Source organism: Thalassophryne amazonica, chromosome 8 (assembly GCF_902500255.1).
Source record: "Thalassophryne amazonica chromosome 8, fThaAma1.1, whole genome shotgun sequence".
Taxonomy (NCBI): Eukaryota; Metazoa; Chordata; class Actinopteri; order Batrachoidiformes; family Batrachoididae; genus Thalassophryne; species Thalassophryne amazonica.
The window spans coordinates 96,361,490-96,380,623 of record NC_047110.1 but is presented as its reverse complement, the minus strand read 5'-3'; the positions used below and the strand labels follow the sequence as shown (position 1 = coordinate 96,380,623).

Genomic DNA, 19,134 nt, shown 5'->3' with positions numbered 1-19,134 from the left:
GAACTTCAACCGCGGCGGCTTGATGACAAGTGACAATGTGCGCTTTCGGTGGAGCGTTGTGCTAGCTCAGTTTTTGACGTGGTGTGGTGCGACATGTCAAATATACAACACTTATCATTTAAAATAATGGGTTTTAGAGCCATGCATAATACGTTTAACGCCCGGAATGTGTTCGGTGTGAAAGGCCCTTTAGTCCCATTGAGATCGAGATCTCTTTTACACCTAACCTGTATGTCTTTTAGATGTGGGAGGAAACCGGAGCACCCGGAGGGAACCCACGCAAACACTGGGAGAACATGCAAACTCCACACAGAAAGGCCACAGGTGGGAATTAATCCCGTGACCTTCTTGCTGTGAGGCAACAGTGCTAACCACTAAACCACCATGCTGCCCAACATGGCTCCAATATTGGTTAAAAAGTGATGCAAATTATTGATTAGGCTAATCGGCTTTTTAAAAAAGGAACAGTTTACACTATGTATCATGCTTAGTTATCATGTTACGGGGTAACACATGTCATATGTCACAGAATCCAGTGGACATCAACCATGTTTGACTGTTATTTTGGAGACCAAACATTCAACATGGTCAAAAGTATTCTATTTATTAATCCTATTAGCTCAAATAATTATTTTCATCACTTTTTAAAAATTTTTTTTAGCAACTTTCAGTTTTGACTCCTATATAAACGGAAATTGGCCTTTGCTGCCATTTTTGCCATTTTCCACTTACTCATCTTCAACCTCTTTTCTAGGTTCGGGCCGTGGGGGCAACAGCTCCAGCAGGGTCCCCCAGACTTCCCTTTCCCGTGCCATTTTCCATAACTCTAAAATATGTATTCAGTAATAGTTAGTCCAAACTAGACCTTTTTGGAATCTTTATGATTAGACAAATAATGTGGTATACTTATCAATATGATAGGAGCATTTTTATATTTTGACCCCTGTGTAATGCTGTATTGACCCCTACACCTGGCTGTAGCTGCCACATTGGGATGCCACCATACCTGTTTGTATTGTATGGCTATTTTATATTATTATAGCTTAAGTGGTTCAGATTAAGTCAACATTGGCTTGTGGCTCATGGACTAACTATCTGTGGTACTGTGAGCAACAAGTACAAATACAAAAAGTGTTGTTTAGAAGAATCAGAGCAGAAACAGGGATGTTTCTCACCAGTGGATGTGTGAACTCAGGTGCGTGGTCATTCTTGTCGGTGATGGTAATAGTGGCTGTGGCGGTTCCTGTTAGACCAACTTCACTTCCTGCCATGTCCTTGGCCACAATCTCCAACTCATACGTTGTGGTGGGAAGCGTCTGGAGAACACAGACCAGGATTAGAGTTACATGTAACCATTAACAATGAACAGAAAGTAAACAGCCAAATGATTGAGAGTTAAAGAGAACAAATGAGGAGTGGGACGCAGCGCGGCTTTGACAGAATCACGCTTAAAGCAGTGTAATGTGCAGAACATCTGCAGGCACAACTACACCGGGACTGCTCACACATCAGCCTCAGGGCTGCAGGTGCTTGATTTGATTTGATGCACGCATCATGCACCTGAAATGATGTTTCTCAAATAAATGAAGTGAGAAGCTGCACAATTTTATTTGGATTCAATGTAAAAAGTTTTAATTGTTAATAATGAAAAAGTTATAAAACAACAATCCTCTTCCTACTACATGAATTGTATATGTACAGTCCAGGGATGACTGCAAGAAATAAAGAATTTCAAGAGATTATCTCTTTATTCGTGCACATAATTGCCATAATTAATGTCCACATGATATGCTATTGACTTTTGGATTAATTATATGTCATCAAATGTAACCTTTGTAATAGAAGTTCAGTTCTGAGTGCATACACTGGTGCAGCATGCCACTATGTCACCACACCAAATTAACTTTTTAGGTATGTTTTGTTATGTTATTCATTTGAGGGGGAAAAATAAATTCAATCAATGTATGAAGTAATAATCATAAATAATGTTGGTATATCATGTGAAAACTGCACTCGCAGCCTGTGTATTGTATATATTGTTGTGTTTGGACTGGCTTGTTTCAGAACTTTCCATAAACAATTTAGAAGCTTACTGAATCTTTTGTCATGTACTTGTGTAGGATATGAATAGGATCTGGTGGAAATAAAGTATATCTCACTTAATAAAAGTGTTAAGGCAGTGTTGAGGCAGTGGTAATTGGAGATATTTGACAGCTTGGAGAGTTTGGTCCACAGATTTTTGGATTCAAGCACAGAACCGAGATTCAGACTTTCATTCTCCTGCAAAGACAAGATAAGCTGAGGACCCCAACAGCGGGAGAAGGTGAAGAGGACGTCCATATTACACCTGGATATGGTAGACAGATGGCCACTTTCAACATACACTCAACAAAAATATAAATGCAACACTTTTGGTTTTGCTCCCATTTTGTATGAGATGAACTCAAAGATCTAAAACTTTTTCCACATACACAATATCACCATTTCCCTCAAATATTGTTCACAAACCAGTCTAAATCTGTGATAGTGAGCACTTCTCCTTTGCTGAGATAATCCATCCCACCTCACAGATGTGCCATATCAAGATGCTGATTAGACACCATGATTAGTGCACAGGTGTGCCTTAGACTGCCCACAATAAAAGGCCACTCTGAAAGGTGCAGTTTTATCACACAGCACAATGCCACAGATGTCGCAAGATTTGAGGGAGCGTGCAATTGGCATGCTGACAGCAGGAATGTCAACCAGAGCTGTTGCTCGTGTATTGAATGTTCCTCTACCATAAGCCGTCTACAAAGGCATTTCAGAGAATTTGGCAGTACATCCAACCAGCCTCACAACCGCAGACCACGTGTAACCACACCAGCCCAGGACCTCCACATCCAGCATGTTCACCTCCAAGATCGTCTGAGACCAGCCACTCGGACAGCTGCTGAAACAATCGGTTTGCATAACCAAAGAATTTCTGCACAAACTGTCAGAAACCGTCTCAGGGAAGCTCATCTGCATGCTCGTCGTCCTCATTGGGGTCTCGACCTGACTCCAGTTCGTCGTCGTAACCGACTTGAGTGGGCAAATGCTCACATTCGCTGGCGTTTGGCACGGTGGAGAGGTGTTCTCTTCACGGAAGAATCCCGGTTCACACTGTCTAGGGCAGATGGCAGACAGCGTGTGTGGCGTTGTGTGGGTGAGCGCTTTTCTGATGTCAATGTTGTGGCTCGAGTGGCCCATGGTGGCGGTGGGGTTATGGTATGGGCAGGCGTCTGTTATGGACGAAGAACACAGGTGCATTTTATTGATGGCATTTTGAATGCACAGAGATACCATGACGAGATCCTGAGGCCCATTGTTGTGCCATACATCCAAGAACATCACCTCATGTTGCAGCAGGATAATGCACGGCCCCATGTTGCAAGGATCTGTACACAATTCTTGGAAGCTGAAAATGTCCCAGTTCTTGCATGGCCGGCATATTCGCCGGACATGTCACCCATTGAGCATGTTTGGGATGCTCTGGACCGGTGTATACGACAGCGTGTAGCAGTTCCTGCCAATATCCAGCAACTTCGAACAGCCATTGAAGAGGAGTGGACCAACATTCCACAGGCAACAATTGACAACCTGATCAACTCTATGCGAAGGAGATGTGTTGCACTGCATGAGGCAAATGGTGGTCACACCAGATACTGACTGGTATCCCCCCCCAATAAAACAAAACTGCACCTTTCAGAGTGGCCTTTTATTGTGGACAGTCTAAGGCACACCTGTGCACTAATCATGGTGTCTAATCAGCATCTTGGTATGGCACACCTGTGAGGTGGGATGGATTATCTCAGCAAAGGAGAAGTGCTCACTATCACAGATTTAGACTGGTTTGTGAACAATATTTGAGGGAAATGTTGATATTGTGTATGTGGAAAAAGTTTTAGATTTTTGAGTTCATCTCATACAAAATGGGAGCAAAACCAAAAGTGTTGCGTTTATATTTTTGTTGAGTGTATGAGGATAGGTTGGTTGACGAACAGAGTGGAGGCCATCCAGGACCCGGGGTGGTTCCTTGGCATGGTGGTACAAGTGCAGGCTCCCAGAAGTGACTGTTTTGGAAACAACCCCCCAAAAATTACATCCTGTAAATCCATTAATTTATAAGAGACTTTACAATAAATACATCAATGTAAACCCAAAGTTGCAGTCAGGTTTTCGTATACTGTCCATTGTCATCAGCTCAGTGGAAAATGTGTTTTTAGGTGTAGTGATTGGGAGCTGTACTTCTGGAGTTCCCGATCTCTACACCTAAAAAGTGCAGAAAATTCTGAAGTGATAAAAATTCAGTGCTGCTTCTCAATCCATGACACACTTTGTTGTTTGTTTTTGTGTGTTCAACATCATGCTTGCCTTTGAGATCTAAACCCCGTGTTGTCTCGATAGCATCTGATCCATCTTTATTTTTAAACCAGTGTACTTGCAGTCAGTCGCAGCCGATCTGCTCTGTGTCAGCCTGATCCTGTCAGATCTCCGAAGCTAAGCAGTGTGGGTCCTGGTTAGTACTCAGATGAGAGACCTCTTTAGAAGATCAGGGGATGTGTGTGTTTCTCCAGGTAAAACTGGAATTGCACCAGGAAGGGCATACGGCATAAAACCTTTGCCAAATGCCAGTCTGGATCTGCTGTGGTGACCCTGGACAAATGGGAGCAGCTGAAAGGCCAACAACAACAACATGTACGGTGTGGTCTGCTTGAAATTCACAGGGGATTTCTGCATTGACATGTACAGGATTCTGTTCCCTTGTCACCACTTAAAAAAGCACATTTTTATTATTTCTATCTAAGGTGGTATATTCATGGATAGGCTATTGAGGCGTAGTCGGGGGGGGGGGGGGGGATTTCCAGTTTGGTGGGCTCAGGGTCTCATCACTGCTTTTTGCAGATGATGTGGTCCTGTTGGCTTCATCAGCCTGTGACCTCCAGTACTCACTGGATCAGTTTGCAGGTGAGTGTGAAGTGGCAGGGATGAGGATCAGCAGCTCTAAATCTGAGGCTTTTGTTCTCAGCAGGAAACCGATGGATTCCCTACTCCAGGTAGGGAATACGATCTTGCCCCAAGTGAAGGAGTTCAAGTACCTCGGGGTCTTGTTCACAAGTGAGGGGACAATGGAGCGTGAGATTGGCTGGAAAATTGGCGCAGCAGGGGCGGTACTGCATTCGCTACCATATTTCATGGCATGTTGTGATACAGCAGCACGAAATATACATTAATCTACTCGTTCGTGATATTGTCACGAAAGCGTCACATTTTCGTAATGGGAGCACAAATTCATTCTAATTCATTCTGTGACGGCTGCACGAAATTAAAAGTGAAGTGGGGGGGGGGGAGTCGGGTGGGTATGGTTAGGGTTGGGGGTAGGAGTAGGGTTAGTAATAGTGAGTTAAAAAAAAGTCACGAAATGATTCAAATTTTCATGACGGGGTGAAAAAAACACGAGACTGGGTTGTGCATTCGCTCTACCATACTGTTGTGACGAAAAGGGAGCCGAGCCAAAAGGTGAAGGTCTCGCTCACCTATGGTCATGAGTGTTGGGTCATGACTAGATGCCCTGATGCTTGCCCTGATGTACAAGCAGCTGAAATGGGCTTCCTTAGGAGGGTGGCTGGTGTCTCCCTTAGAGATAGGGTGAGAAGCTTGGTCATCTGCAGGGAGTTCAGAGTAGAGCCGCTGCTCCTTTGTGTTGAAAGGAGCCAGCTGAGGTGGTTCGGGTATCTGGTAAGGGTGCCTCCCGTGTGTGCCTCCCTAAGGAGGTGTTCCAGGCACGTTAATCTGGGAGGAGACCCCAGGGAAGAACCAGGACGAGGTGGAGAGATTATATCTCCACACTGGCCTAGGAACACCTCAGGATCCCCCAGTTACAGGTGGTCAATGTGACCCAGGAAAGGAGAGTCTGGGGTCCCCTGCCAGAGCTGTTGCACCTGTGACCCGATCCCGGATAAGCGGTTGAAGATGAGTGAGTGATCTGAGGTGGTGAAATTTGTGTCCAGCCCTCATGATGCCTCTAACCTCAATGTGTCAGTTCAGTGAAAAATCCTTCTCTAAGTTCAAAAAGAGCCTGAAGGTGTCTCTGTATTGAGTGCCTCAGTCAGAAGAAATTGATTACCTGTGATGAGAAACAGCAACACACACATGCACACAGACGCCTACCAGTGTGTGAGCTGGACCAGTGAGGAGGATTTGTGCACTACTTAGGTTACAGTGGATCAGAGCTCTCTGTCGCTCTCTGAACCAAATCATCAACTGATCGCTCTTCAGTGTACGATCACGAAATAATATTGCAGTGTATGTGAATGTGCACATGTGTAGGTTTTGTCATCACACACTATAATGACATTAAATGTAAAACCAACTCCAAAGGCTGAATATTCTCAGCACAAGCGACCTCTCATGCAGGTGCAGGAATTAACCTAAAAATGAAATTACTGACAAAAGCTCACTAATGCTGTTTGATTAATGTCAATGCTGCTTAATCCATTCGCTGAAGCACCGGCATTAAATTCTCAACATGGATTACATGCACATGAACTATGAATACAAAACCAAAAGCATCCATCCAACGCAAAACTACAGCAGCACTTATGAGAATGCACACATTCACTAAGGCTCAACAAATCTGTCAAACATATTAAAGCCACGGTGTGTAGGATTTAGGGGTGTTTATTGTCAGAAATGGGTGACAGCATTCATAACCATGTGTTCTTTAGTGTATAATTACAAGCAGCAATGACTCACTGTGTTCTCTAAAGCATACAATGAACCCTTTATGGGAGCTGGCTCCCTCATACATGTTGATACAATAGCCCCAAATGGACGTCTTTGTTTGGCCTTGCCCATTTTGCAGCATGGCTGTGAGGCAGAAGAAAAAAGGCATCTGTGGTTGCTGCTCTCCACATTGTCTAGTGCCAGGGTGGGCAATCATGTGCCATGAAGGGCCAAAACACTGCATGTTTTCCTTGCTTACCAATCACCTCAGCAGGTGATTTCATTGACGATCAGGTGTTTATGTTCAGAGGAGAAGCTCATCAGCAACCCACCTGCTGAGGTGAGTGGTTGCAAGGAAAACATGCACTGTCTCAGCCTCATTGCCCTCCCCTGGTCTAGTGGTGGCTAGTGCAGGATTACAAGTTTGCGATCTATCATTTTGTGAAAGAGGATCATGCATATTCTATATCACAAGAGGAGGCAAGAGAGTATGAATCCCTGTCACCAAATAACTGAAAAGGTGAAGGGAAATGATACCGTGTTCAGCAGCCAATGACATAATGCAATCTGCAACCTCGCCACTAGATGACACTAAATGCTACACACTGTAGCTTTAACACCAACCCGTATTCCAACAATTCAACCTGTAAACCTACTGCTGGCTTTTTCTTAAATCTCCACAAAACTGCACGTTTATGGCCTTGGTGGACACAAGATCTATACTTTGGAAAGAGAAACTGAAAATGAGCTCATACATGCTCCAAATTTCCATCATGTGTAGAGGAAGCTTTCTATGTCCAGCAGGTGGCAGACTCATTTCTGTGATGTTCCATGAGCAAACAAAGTTGCTTTTTGGATTTTTTTCCGGTGCATCAAAGCTAACCAACATCAAATCAGGTTGTTCTCTTTACATCCTCTTTCAGCTTAATAAGTTGCAACATGTTAGCAGGTGTTGTGTTTGAGTAAATGTGTAAGCGGAGGGGATGGACTCACCCATTTTTCTTTCAGTCACTGAATTTTACAGAGAACATGGCTCAGCTTTTCCATATCATAGGGAGAAAAACAAAGTTCAGGCTTCATTCTTTGACAAAAATGCAGGTAAGTTGATGTGAAGTGACAAAAACAAATTACGAGGTCTATTAGAAAAGTATCCGACCCAGTGTTGCCACAGTTACTTTGATAAAGTAATCCAATTACCGATTACTGATTACTCCTTGAAAAAGTAACTTAGTTACTTTACTGATTACTCAATTGTAAAAATAACTAAGTTAGATTACTAGTTACTTTTTTAGTTACTTTCCCCAGCTGCCGACAACAATCCTCTGCCACCTCAGCATGACAATGATACCTGTTTTGCCAAAACTCACTTTATAGTCACCCTTTCTTGACTTCAATGAAAATAAATACTTGTTTTATAAAAAGTAACATAATCTTTCTTGACCTCATATTTAACTGTTGACAGCACTGTAACAGTAAAACTTGCAATTTCTAACCTACATTGTTTATAAATGTAACTATTAAATTCTAACATTTTTCTAACATTTAAATTCTCTATAAACATTTTACTTGTCAAAATTATTATTATTTTAAGTAGTATTCGTAGTTGTAGTAAAAAAAACGGCTTCAAAACTGGACCTTTAATCTAGGGGTGTTGTGGGGGAGGGGGGCACATCACTGCCCCATGCCCCATTCCATCTGGATTTGCCCCTGCTTTGGCGTTTGAGCACAAAGAATGGATAACATTTATTTATGCAGAAAACATGACCAGATTTACAGGTAAGAAAGTTTTATTGTGTTTTCACATCATGTGGTCCTCAGAAAGAGAGTTTAGGTGCATTTGTGTGGAAAATAGTGTCCTGCTGCAAAAAACCGTGGATGAAAAGCTCACTGTTGTGTGGGCCGCCAGAAGAGGAGGTACTGCTGGCCCACCACCAGAGGGCGCCCTGCCTGAAGTGCGGGCTTCAGGCACAAGAGGGCGCTGCCGCCACGGACACAGCCGGGGGTGACAGCTGTCACTCATTATCTCTTGACAGCTGTCACCCATCCATGCTTCATCATCTCACTCCATAAAACCTGGACGTCATCTCCACCTCATTGCCGAGATATCGTCGAACCGTTCAGGTACTATTCTCAGCCTTAAAGTAAACTGTGTTGTCAGTCTGAACTCTTTTTTGCAGCCGCTTACCTGTGGTGATCCTTATCTGAGAGACCGGCGTTTGGTGTGAACAGCGACAGCTTCGCTTCACACCACTACCAGATAAGTGGTAGACAGGAGCTGCACGAGTGTGTGTTAGAGGTGGAATTCCCACCGTTGTTGTTACTGGGTGTGCACACACCCATATCTTGTTGTCTCTGCTCCCTGCCAGCAGTACCAGATCCGACCTTCGAAGGCGGTGGCCACCTGGGGACTCGGGACTTGGCGGCTCCAGTATTCTCCGGGTTCGGTGGCGGAGGAAATCGTGTGGTTCCGGTTCATCTCAGGACAGACGTCTTCTATCCTCGAGCCTGCCCACACGTCACTCTTGTGATTGACTGTCTGCAAAATTTCACATTCCTCTGTGTTGTGCTCATTCACAACAGTAAAGTGTTTATATTCGACTCTTTCATTGTCCGTTCATTTACGCCCCCTGTTGTGGATCCGTGTCACTACACTTTCACAACACTCACAGCTCATTTCAAGTGGGCAGTTCAGTCGAACCCCGACCCCCTGCCCACGGACCAAGTTTAATGCTGCTGTCGACCCACAATGCAAAAATAATAGTAACGCACAGTGACTTGGAGAAGTAACTTTAATCTGATTACTCATTTGGAAAGATTAATGCATTAGATTACTCGTTACTAAAAAAAGTGGTTAGATTAGAATAACGTGTTACTAAGTAACGTGTTACCGGCATCACTGATCCGACCTTATTATTTTTTTCAAAAACCATATGGATTTGAATCACGTGTGATTACGTCAGCCAAGCTTGAACCTTCGTGCGCATGCGTGAGTTTTTTCACACCTGTCGATTGCGTCATTCGCCTGTGAGCAGGCTTTGAGTGAGGAGTGGTCCACCCCTCTCATCGTTTTTTTCATTGTTTAGGAATGGCTCAGAGACTGCCGCTTTGCTTGATCAAAATTTTTTCAGAAACTGTGAGGGACATCAAAGTGGACACCATTCGAGAAATTCAGATGGTTTTTGGTGAAAATTTTATGGGCTTCAAAGAGATTACGGAGTGTTACTGTCGCTTTAAGGATGGCCCAGAGCGACTGGTGGTGCACCGCGCTCCGAAGCCGCCATCGACAGGCTGAGCGACCATTTCATTTCTAAACGGATGGCTGTATGGATCCGTGAACATCGTGTGCAATTTCTCTGGTTATCACAAGAGCTGGACATCAACCATTTTCCAGCAGATTTCACTTTTAACAAGAGATTTTGTCATGGAAAGCCGAGCGGAGGCTTCGCGTGTCACGATGGATTCGCTACTGGAGCGAGACAAAACCACCTCCGTTTTGGTCTCACAGGACGGCTTTGAGATGTCGTTCAGACAGCTGTCGGTGGTTTTTCCATTGAGTGATTATCCGAGAAATTGTGGATGTGCCTGAACATGCCAGAACATGTCCTGTGAGGCTTCATCACGGCGTTGCTTTGCGCCATGCGACACCGCTGCGACTCGCGAAGCCTCCGCTCCTCTTTCCATGACAAAAACTCCTGTAACAGTGGAATGTGCCGTTCATTTCCAAACTGGATGCTGTGTTTTATCCGGGATGTCATCTGGCTAGCACAGGAATTGTGAAAAGACGTGGAAATCAGCACTTTTTCGGCACATTGAGACAGACGTGCAGAGGAATTCCACGCTAATAGACCTCGTATGTTCACAAAATGATACCCATCATTCTGACATAGAAGGTGTTTGTATGTATGTATATTAGTGGTAGTAAAACCTTAGTGTTGAAATACTTAAAATAAACTGGTCAACCCTGGTCTTGAAGCTCAATGGGTCTGTTCATACATGTAACTGACAAAGATGATGCATGTAAAAAAAAAAAGGAACAATAAAGTCTAATTACGGTGCATCTAGAAAATATTCAGTGCTTTACTTTTTCCACATCTTGTTATGTTACTGCCTTATTCTAAAATTGAGCAAATTAATTTCCCCCTCAAAATTCTAAACTCAACACTCCATAATGACAGAGTAAAAACTTCTTTTGAAATTTTCGCAAGTTTATTAAAAATAAAAAACTAACAAATCAGCCGTACATAAGTATTCACAGCCTTTAATCAACACATTGTTGATGCACCTTTGGCAGCAATTACAGCCTCAAATCTTCTTGACTATGATTCAGTTTTGTCCAATCCTCTTTGCAGCACTTCTCAAGCTCCATCAGGTTGGATGGCGAGCGCCGGTGAACAGCCATTATCAGATCTGGATCAGGTTTTCATCCAGGATGTCTCTGTACATTGCTGCATTCATCTTTCCCTCAATCCTGACTAGTCTCCCAGTCTCTGCCGCTGAAAAACATCCCCACAGCATGATGCTGCCACCACCACACTTCACTGTAGGATTGGTGCCTGATGCCTGGCATTCCCACAAAAGAGTTCAATCTTTGTCTCATCAGACCAGAAAATTTGGTTTCTCATGGTCTGAGAGTCCTTTAGGTGCCTTTTGGCAAACTCCAGGTGGGATGCCATGTGCCTTTTACTAAGGAGTGGCTTCCGTCTGGTCACTCTACCATACAGGCCTGATTGGTGGATTGATGCAGAGATGGTTATCCTTCTGTAAGGTTCTCCTGTCACCACAGAAGAATGCTGGAGCTTTGACAGAGTCACCATCAGGTTCTTGGTCACCTCCCTGACTAAAGCGGTTCCCCCCCAAATGCTGAGTTTAGATGGGCGGCAACATGTCAGTCTTATGTGCAAAACCATGTCAGAATAGTATCTTTGTTTCTGCAAGTTTGTATTTTTAGCAGCATTGACTTGTTTCAGTGTAGGCTCTCAGTTGTCCAGGTGGTTTCCATAGTAGAGAAGCTTGAATCTTCAACTGGACTGTGTTGCTTGACACAAGGATGTTTCGCTTCAAATCGCAGAAGCTTCCTCAGCTAAAATTCTTGCTCTGGTAGTCTGACTTCTGTCTTGACTCTTGTAGAGAAGAATAAACAGAAGCCACAAAAGCTGGAGTTTTAAACCTAACCAGACCCCTCTTACTGAGAGGCAGACTGCTATAGGCTAGTGACCAAACAATAGCTCTAATTAGCACCTATTGTGCTCTAGTTAGCACCCTCCTAATGACAGGGCAGCTGTCCCTCCTAATGATGGGACGGACGCCTCTCCTGATGGCTCCCTTGATGACTCTCCTGATGATGTGAATGACTCATTACCATGAACAAAAGATTGAAACTGCTTTGACCTGATTACCCCTTTGTAAACAGGGGACAAATGCCTCAGACCCCCTCCTCGGTTAAGGCTGGGTTTCAACTTTTTCACATAGAATACCTCCTTGACCCCACTCTCAAACCATTTCTTCTCTCTGGCTAAGATTTTAACTTCCTTGTCCTCAAACGTGTGGTTAGTGTTTTTAAGGTGGAGATGAACTGCAGACTGAGGTCCACTGGCACCCTCTCTGCGGTGCTGGTATAGCCTTTTGTGTAAAGGTTGCTTAGTCTCACCTATGTAGTGTTCGTTACAGTTTTCCTGACATCTGATAGAATACACTACATTGCTGTTTGTAACTAGGGATCATGTCCTTAGGGTAAACTAATTTAACACCTTGAGACAGAAATTAGAGTCAAGACAGAAGTCAGACTACCAGAGCAAGAATTTTAGCTGAGGAAGCTTCTGCAATTTGAAGCGAAACGTCCTTGCATCAAGCAACCCAGTCCAGTCGAAGATTCAAGCTTCTTTACTACAGCATTGACTTGTTTACAACACCTGTTTCTTGTATGTCACATTCAGAATTTTCTGGGACTGCATTTGCCCAGATTTGAAACCAAAAATAGTTGCTTCTAGGGACCATTGTCTACACATAAGTATCATTGGACCATATGCTAATTTACTAAATTCTGAAAGTTAGAAAAGGAAATCAGAAAAGCTATCTGGGACCTCAGAAAGCCCATCTGCAATTATTACTTGATCTCCAAAATCAGTCTATGCAATTGAAATTATGTTCAGTTTGAGTGTTGTCATTAGTGCCACTTTGAAAATTAAATTCTTGATAAGTAATTTATCCTAAACTTATGATCTGTTGTTTTTTCAAACTTATGCAAAAACAAATCTTGAGAAAAAATATACAGTATGCGATAGTTAATAATTATTAAGAGCCTGTTCTTTCATATTTATGAATACATTTTACCACATTGCAGTTGTTTTTTTAATGAGAACTCAACCTATCATTCTTTTTGAGTTCTACACATGTGGTGATACCTTATTTACACCAGGATGTTAAAATCAATGCTGGCTATTCTCAGTATAAAGTACTTATATCCACAGTTTTAAATTGCATAAGTCAAATGGTGTCCACTTTATGGTCTTCTCAAAAAATTAAAATTACTGTTCTGGATGCTCAGAATGCATCTGAGCTTATCTAGAAACCATTGGCTTCTGGGCCTAAAGCGGCCCCCAGACCCCCGGCCTATGGGCATCGGCCCTGCGGCCCTCGCACTTTGTCCCTCCCAATTTCTAGTTCTAAATTGCGCCCTTGAATTAATGTGAGACACGTGTAAGCCGTACATAGGTGATAAAGCAAAGTGGATATTAAGCTTTCTCGGTTACCAAAATGTTTTCACTGGCAGCTTCAATAGTTGTCCAATGTAACAACACTGTAAAACAACCTCAGCTGAAGTAATAACCCATCAGATGGCTCATAAAATATACTCCAACACGCAACGGAGGTGAACATTACCAAATGTAAAGCCTCTTTCACTTAATGACATTAATATAAAAACATACTGAATAAACGATGAAACCCAAAAAGACTGTTCGTTAAAGGTGGTGATATGACCCAAACCTAATATACGTCTCCATGTATCCTAAAAACTGATATTAAAGTGTGGAGCTGAAATGCACCAAAGACAATGAGGTGATGTATTCTCAAAATAATTTCAATTTTAGTTCTTGTAAATCAACTTGTCTTTCTGCTGCTTTAAATACAAAGGAGACACTAACAGCCATGCCCTCTCTCTGTTTCTCTCCCACAGACCACAAGGTTATGTATATCAGAGACATCCAAATCATTTCCAGCCTAAAATTAATTCACAACTGGGTATTCTCCATATATGCACACAGTCACAGAACTGTGGAGCTGCGGTGATATTTAATAGCAAACCACAGCCACTTGTACATAGATGGTAAAATGTAGATGAAGTGATTTTTACATAGAAAGACCCCTTTAAAGAGTGATTTGTGAAAATAGCAAAAGGCATCTTTTTTCCTTTCCTCTCAAGTGTGCACATCGGCTGCATTCTGCAGGGAGGTTGCACAGAGGTCCCACGTGCACGTGTAACAGAGGTGAATCTATAATACAAGAAAAATCTCCTGCAGCATTTTTAGTGAGAAAGACAAATTACATTTATTAAGCATGTGACAGCAAACACCCCAGCAAGGAGCAAACTCTGCATCTGATAAATAAATGTTGTCTTTGCCACCCACTATCTGCAGTTACTGAGCTGCTCGACAACATTTCTCTCGGGCATGATTATTGCAACAATTATCACTGCTGCAATCATTATGAATGGCATTTCTCTGGTACACATATGCAAGATAAATTTCACATGTAGCCACAGAGGTTTGCAAATGAATTTGCAAAGTATTTTTACACTTCATCTTAAAATAACCTACTTTGTAATAAAGGGGAATATAACCAAAAATAGTTGCTTCTAGGGACCAGTGTCTACACATAAGTATCAATGGACCATATGCTAATTTACTAAATTCTGAAAGTTAGAAAAGGAAATCAGAAAAGCTATCTGGGACCTCAGAAAGCCCATCTGCAATTGTTGCTTGATCTCCAAAATCAGTCTATGCAATCGAAATTATGTTCAGTTTGAGTGTTGTCATTAGTGCCACTTTGAAAATTTAATTCTTGATAAGTAATTTATCCTAAACTTATGATCTGTTGTTTTTTCAAACTTATGCAAAAACAAATCTTGAGAAAAAATATACAGTATGCGATAGTTAATAATTATTAAGAGCCTGTTCTTTCATATTTATGAATACATTTTACCACATTGCAGTTGTTTTTTTAATGAGAACTCAACCTATCATTCTTTTTGAGTTCTACACATGTGGTGATACCTTATTTACACCATGCACGTGCATGTGGGACCTCTGTGCACCATCTTAAAATAACCTACTTTGTAATAAAGGGGAATATAACCTATTATTATTATAAAGGGGAAATTTTAAAACGACTAATTGCCAGTCAAAACTTTAGACCCACTTTCCCATTCAACTGAATGGCACATTATATATATATATATATATACATATATATATATATATATATATACATATATATATATATATACACACACACAGTGGGGAAAATGAGTATTTGACCCCTTGTCAGTTTTGCAGCATTTCCCACCTACAAAGAATGGAGAGGTCTGTAATTTTTTATCGTAGGTACACTGCAACTGTGAAAGACAGAATCTAAAAAAATCCAGAAAATCACATTGTATGATTTTTAAATAATTAATTTGCATTTTATTGCATAAAATAAGTATTTGACCCCTTACCAACAAGCAAGAATTCTGGCTCTCACAGACCTGTTAATTTTTCTTTAAGAAGCCCTTATTCTGCACTCTTTACCTGTATTAATTGCACCTGTTTGAACTTGTTACCTGTATAAAAGACACCTGTTCACACACTCAATCAATCACACTCCAACCTGTCCACCATAGCTAAGCCCAAAGAGCTGTCTAAGGACACCAGGGACAAAACTGTACACCTGCACAAGGCTGGGATGGACTACCGGACAACAGGCAAGCAGCTTGGTAGAAGACAACAACTGTTATGATTATTTATTAGAAAGTGGAAGAAACACAAGATGACTGTCAATCTCCCTCGGTCTGGGATCCCACGCAACATCTCACTTTGTGGGGTATGGATGATTCTGAGAAAGCTCAGAACTACACAGGAGGACCTGGTCAATGACCTGAAGAGAGCTGGGACCACAGTCGCAAAGATTACATTAGTAACACATGATGCTGTCATGGTTTAAAATCCTGCAGGGCAGCAAGGTCCCCCTGCTCAAGCCAGCACATGTCCAGGCCCGTTTGAAGTTCACCAGTGACCTTCTGGATGATCCAGAGGAGGCATGGGAGAAGGTCATGTGGTCAGATGAGACCAAAATAGAGCTTTTTGGAATAAACTCCACTTACCATGTTTAGGTAAGAACTAAACATGGTAACTTGTTTCAAAGCTCGAGGGGACAGATCCTTTAAAGCTGTGGCACCTAGCCTCTGGAGTGAGCGTCCCTGTTCCCTTCGCTCACTGGATTCTGCTGATGTTTTTAGACAGCAACTAAAGACACATTTTTTCAAACTGGCATTTTAGTTTCAATTTTACTGTTTTTATATTTGTATGTGTTGTTTTTTATTGTCTATTTATATCGTGTGAAGCACTTTGTGACCTTGGTCTGTGAAAAGTGCTAGTATATAAATAAAGCTTACTTACTTACTAGAGGATGAGAACAGCCCCAAGATAACCATCCCAACCGTGAAGCATGGGGGTGGAAACATCATACTGTGGGTGTGCTCTTCTGCAAAGGGGACACGACGACTGCACCGTACTGAAGGGAGGATGGATGGGGTCATGTATTGCGAGATTTTAGCAAGCAACCTCCTTCCCTCAGTAAGAGCATTGAAGATGGGTCATGGCTGGGTCTTCCAGCTGTTGTATGGCTGGGGGGCCTGGCTGCCTTTTTGTTTCTGTCTTTTCTTTTTCCTTCCAGGTGGCTTGCATTTGGGACTGAGTGGCTGTGTTGCTGAGGTTATCAGGACCTCACCCTGATCACCTGCGGCTCGTCAGGACTCACAGCTGAGGTGCATCTATATGGATTGGAACATGGTGGCATTTAAGACTGGAGTATACAGTGTGTATTTGCCAGAGACTCGACCTTGTGACCAGACGGGTGAGATCGTCGTCTCGGGAGGCATCTCATCATCAGTGGATGCAGAGAACGTCCAGGGTTTGATGCACGGTCTGTGAAAGAGGAGGGGGTGAGGTCTCACGCTCGTCAGCACACTTCCTGAGGTACGTTAGATTTTGTGACTAACATTTATACAGTCAGTAAATGTGGTGTCCCTCACACCTTTTTATATTGAGCTGTATGTTAGTCATGTATCGGCTTCCACTGCAGTGGAGTTTTGTGAACTGGATGTTCCATGCCTGCAGGTTGGGAAGCTGATTAGTAATCAAGCCAGGAAGTGTTTGCTGTTTATGTACACCTTTAAGTGTTCTCTCTGTGTGTAGAGTGTGGACTCACATAATGGTTCCTTCTTTCACAGACTCGGTTTGTTGCGGCCACCTGGGGGGTGTCGGCGGGGTCCTTGGGTCCGAACAGCTTCTGGCTCCGGACCGTTAGCGCTGCTGGGAGCGCACCACGCCAGACCGCACTTTCTTTTGTTATTTTTTGTATCACTGTTATGTATTAAATTCAGTTAGCCTTTGTACTGTGCTCTGCTTATTTCATACTGGGTCCTTCAAACGCTGGTCGGTTCTCCGAGCTGCGTCTGACACATAACACCAGCATGACAATGACCTGAACACACAGCCAGGGCAACTAAGGAGGAGCTCTGTAAGAAGCATTTCAAGGTCCTGGAGTGGCCTGGTCAGTCTCCAGACCTGAACTCAATAGAAAATCTTTGGAGGGAGCTGAAACTCCATACCTGAAAGATTTGGAGAAGATCTGTAAGGAGGAGTGGACCAAAATCCCTGTTGCAGTGTGTGCAAACCTGGTGAAAATCTACAGGAAACGTCTGACCTCTATAATTGCAGACAAATGTTTCTGTACCAATTGTTAAGCTCTGTTTTTCTAGGGAGTCAAATACTTATTTTATGCAATAAAAAAATCTAAACTCAAATGCATACTGACCTCATATGGGGACAGTGATTCAGCACAAATGCGCATCCGTACGCTTTTACATTAAGGTTCATATTTTGGAAGAAAAAGGTAAATTACCTAATTCCATTTATGCTTCCAAGGTTTCTGGGTTTAATCATCACATGCTTCAAATGGCTGTTTTCCTGTGTTTGATATACAGCAGGCTGAGGGGTGTGGCCACACTTCCTACACTGAAGGGGAAGAAAGACCTGCACACACTGTCTTCCTGCACAGATCATGAAACTCGAGTGAAACAGAGGCTCTAGAAATGAGCTGAAATGTTGGTAAGTTACGGAAACAAATATGCGCGTGTGTATGATCATGCTGTGCAGTCATACCGTGTATTCCATGTACAGTTCAGTGCCCCGAACCGTTGTGTACGTACCGTACAGTTCAAGACAAACATATATATATATATATATATATATATATATATATATACTGATGACTGTGTGCTCCCTGCTCACACACGAAGATCTACAGTTTGTAATGGAAAAAATTGCAATCTCCTACAAGCGACTTGGACTCACAGACCAAGCCGCTCCATTGCAGCACTCAGGCACCAAATCCCCTCCTGTGATCAAGCAGACATCAATTACGTTGCCAAATTCTGTTACCTGGGCAGCACAGTTTCCATCAATGGATCCCTCAAAAGAGAGGTGGTGCAGCATCTCTAATGCAAGCTATGCCTTTGGCAGAATTAACAGATTTTGGCATGAAAAAGGTATTAAGCACAGCACCAAAACTGCAACCTTCAGAGCTGTCATCCTGAGGACCCTACTATACTGCTGTGAATCCTGGATAACTTACTGTCACCACGTCCAGCTGCTACAGCAGAAAATGTGTGAACATAAGATGGCAAGATAAGGCTGTCCAACATGGAGGTGCTGGAGATATGTGGACTGTCCAGCATTGAAAGCTGAGAGCCAGCTCCACTGGACCAGGCATGCTGCCCAAATGGAAAACTCCTGCATACCCAAGATGCTGTTACATGGACAGTTGAAGGGGTGCCACCGGAACCCTGGGAGACCATGAAAATGCTTCATAGACACCTGAAAGATAAGTCTTGTAGCCTGTAATGTTGACATTGTGACTGGGAAGCACTGGAGCATTGGAGGCAACTGTGTCCTACTGGCATCAAGGCCTTCAAGCACACAAGAACACTCACTATCAAGGAAAAGCAAGAGCGGCGAAAGCAAGGTGCACGTCCCAGAGACGTCTTCTTGTGCAACATCTGCGGGAAATCTGTGCCTCAAGAACTGGCCTTTGTTCCCACAAGAGGACTCCTACTGGCGAGTATTCTGA

General features: G+C 42.9%; 1 protein-coding gene across 1 annotated transcript in view; it reads right to left on the bottom strand.

Annotated features, from left to right (window-relative positions):
• cdh13 (cadherin 13, H-cadherin (heart)) overlaps nucleotides 1-19,134 on the bottom strand; it is a 1,165,005-nt gene that overhangs the window by 268,809 nt on the left and 877,062 nt on the right. Inside the window, 1 exon segment of the mRNA XM_034177015.1 lies at nucleotides 1,176-1,316. Within this exon segment, the coding sequence (XP_034032906.1) occupies nucleotides 1,176-1,316 (141 nt within the window).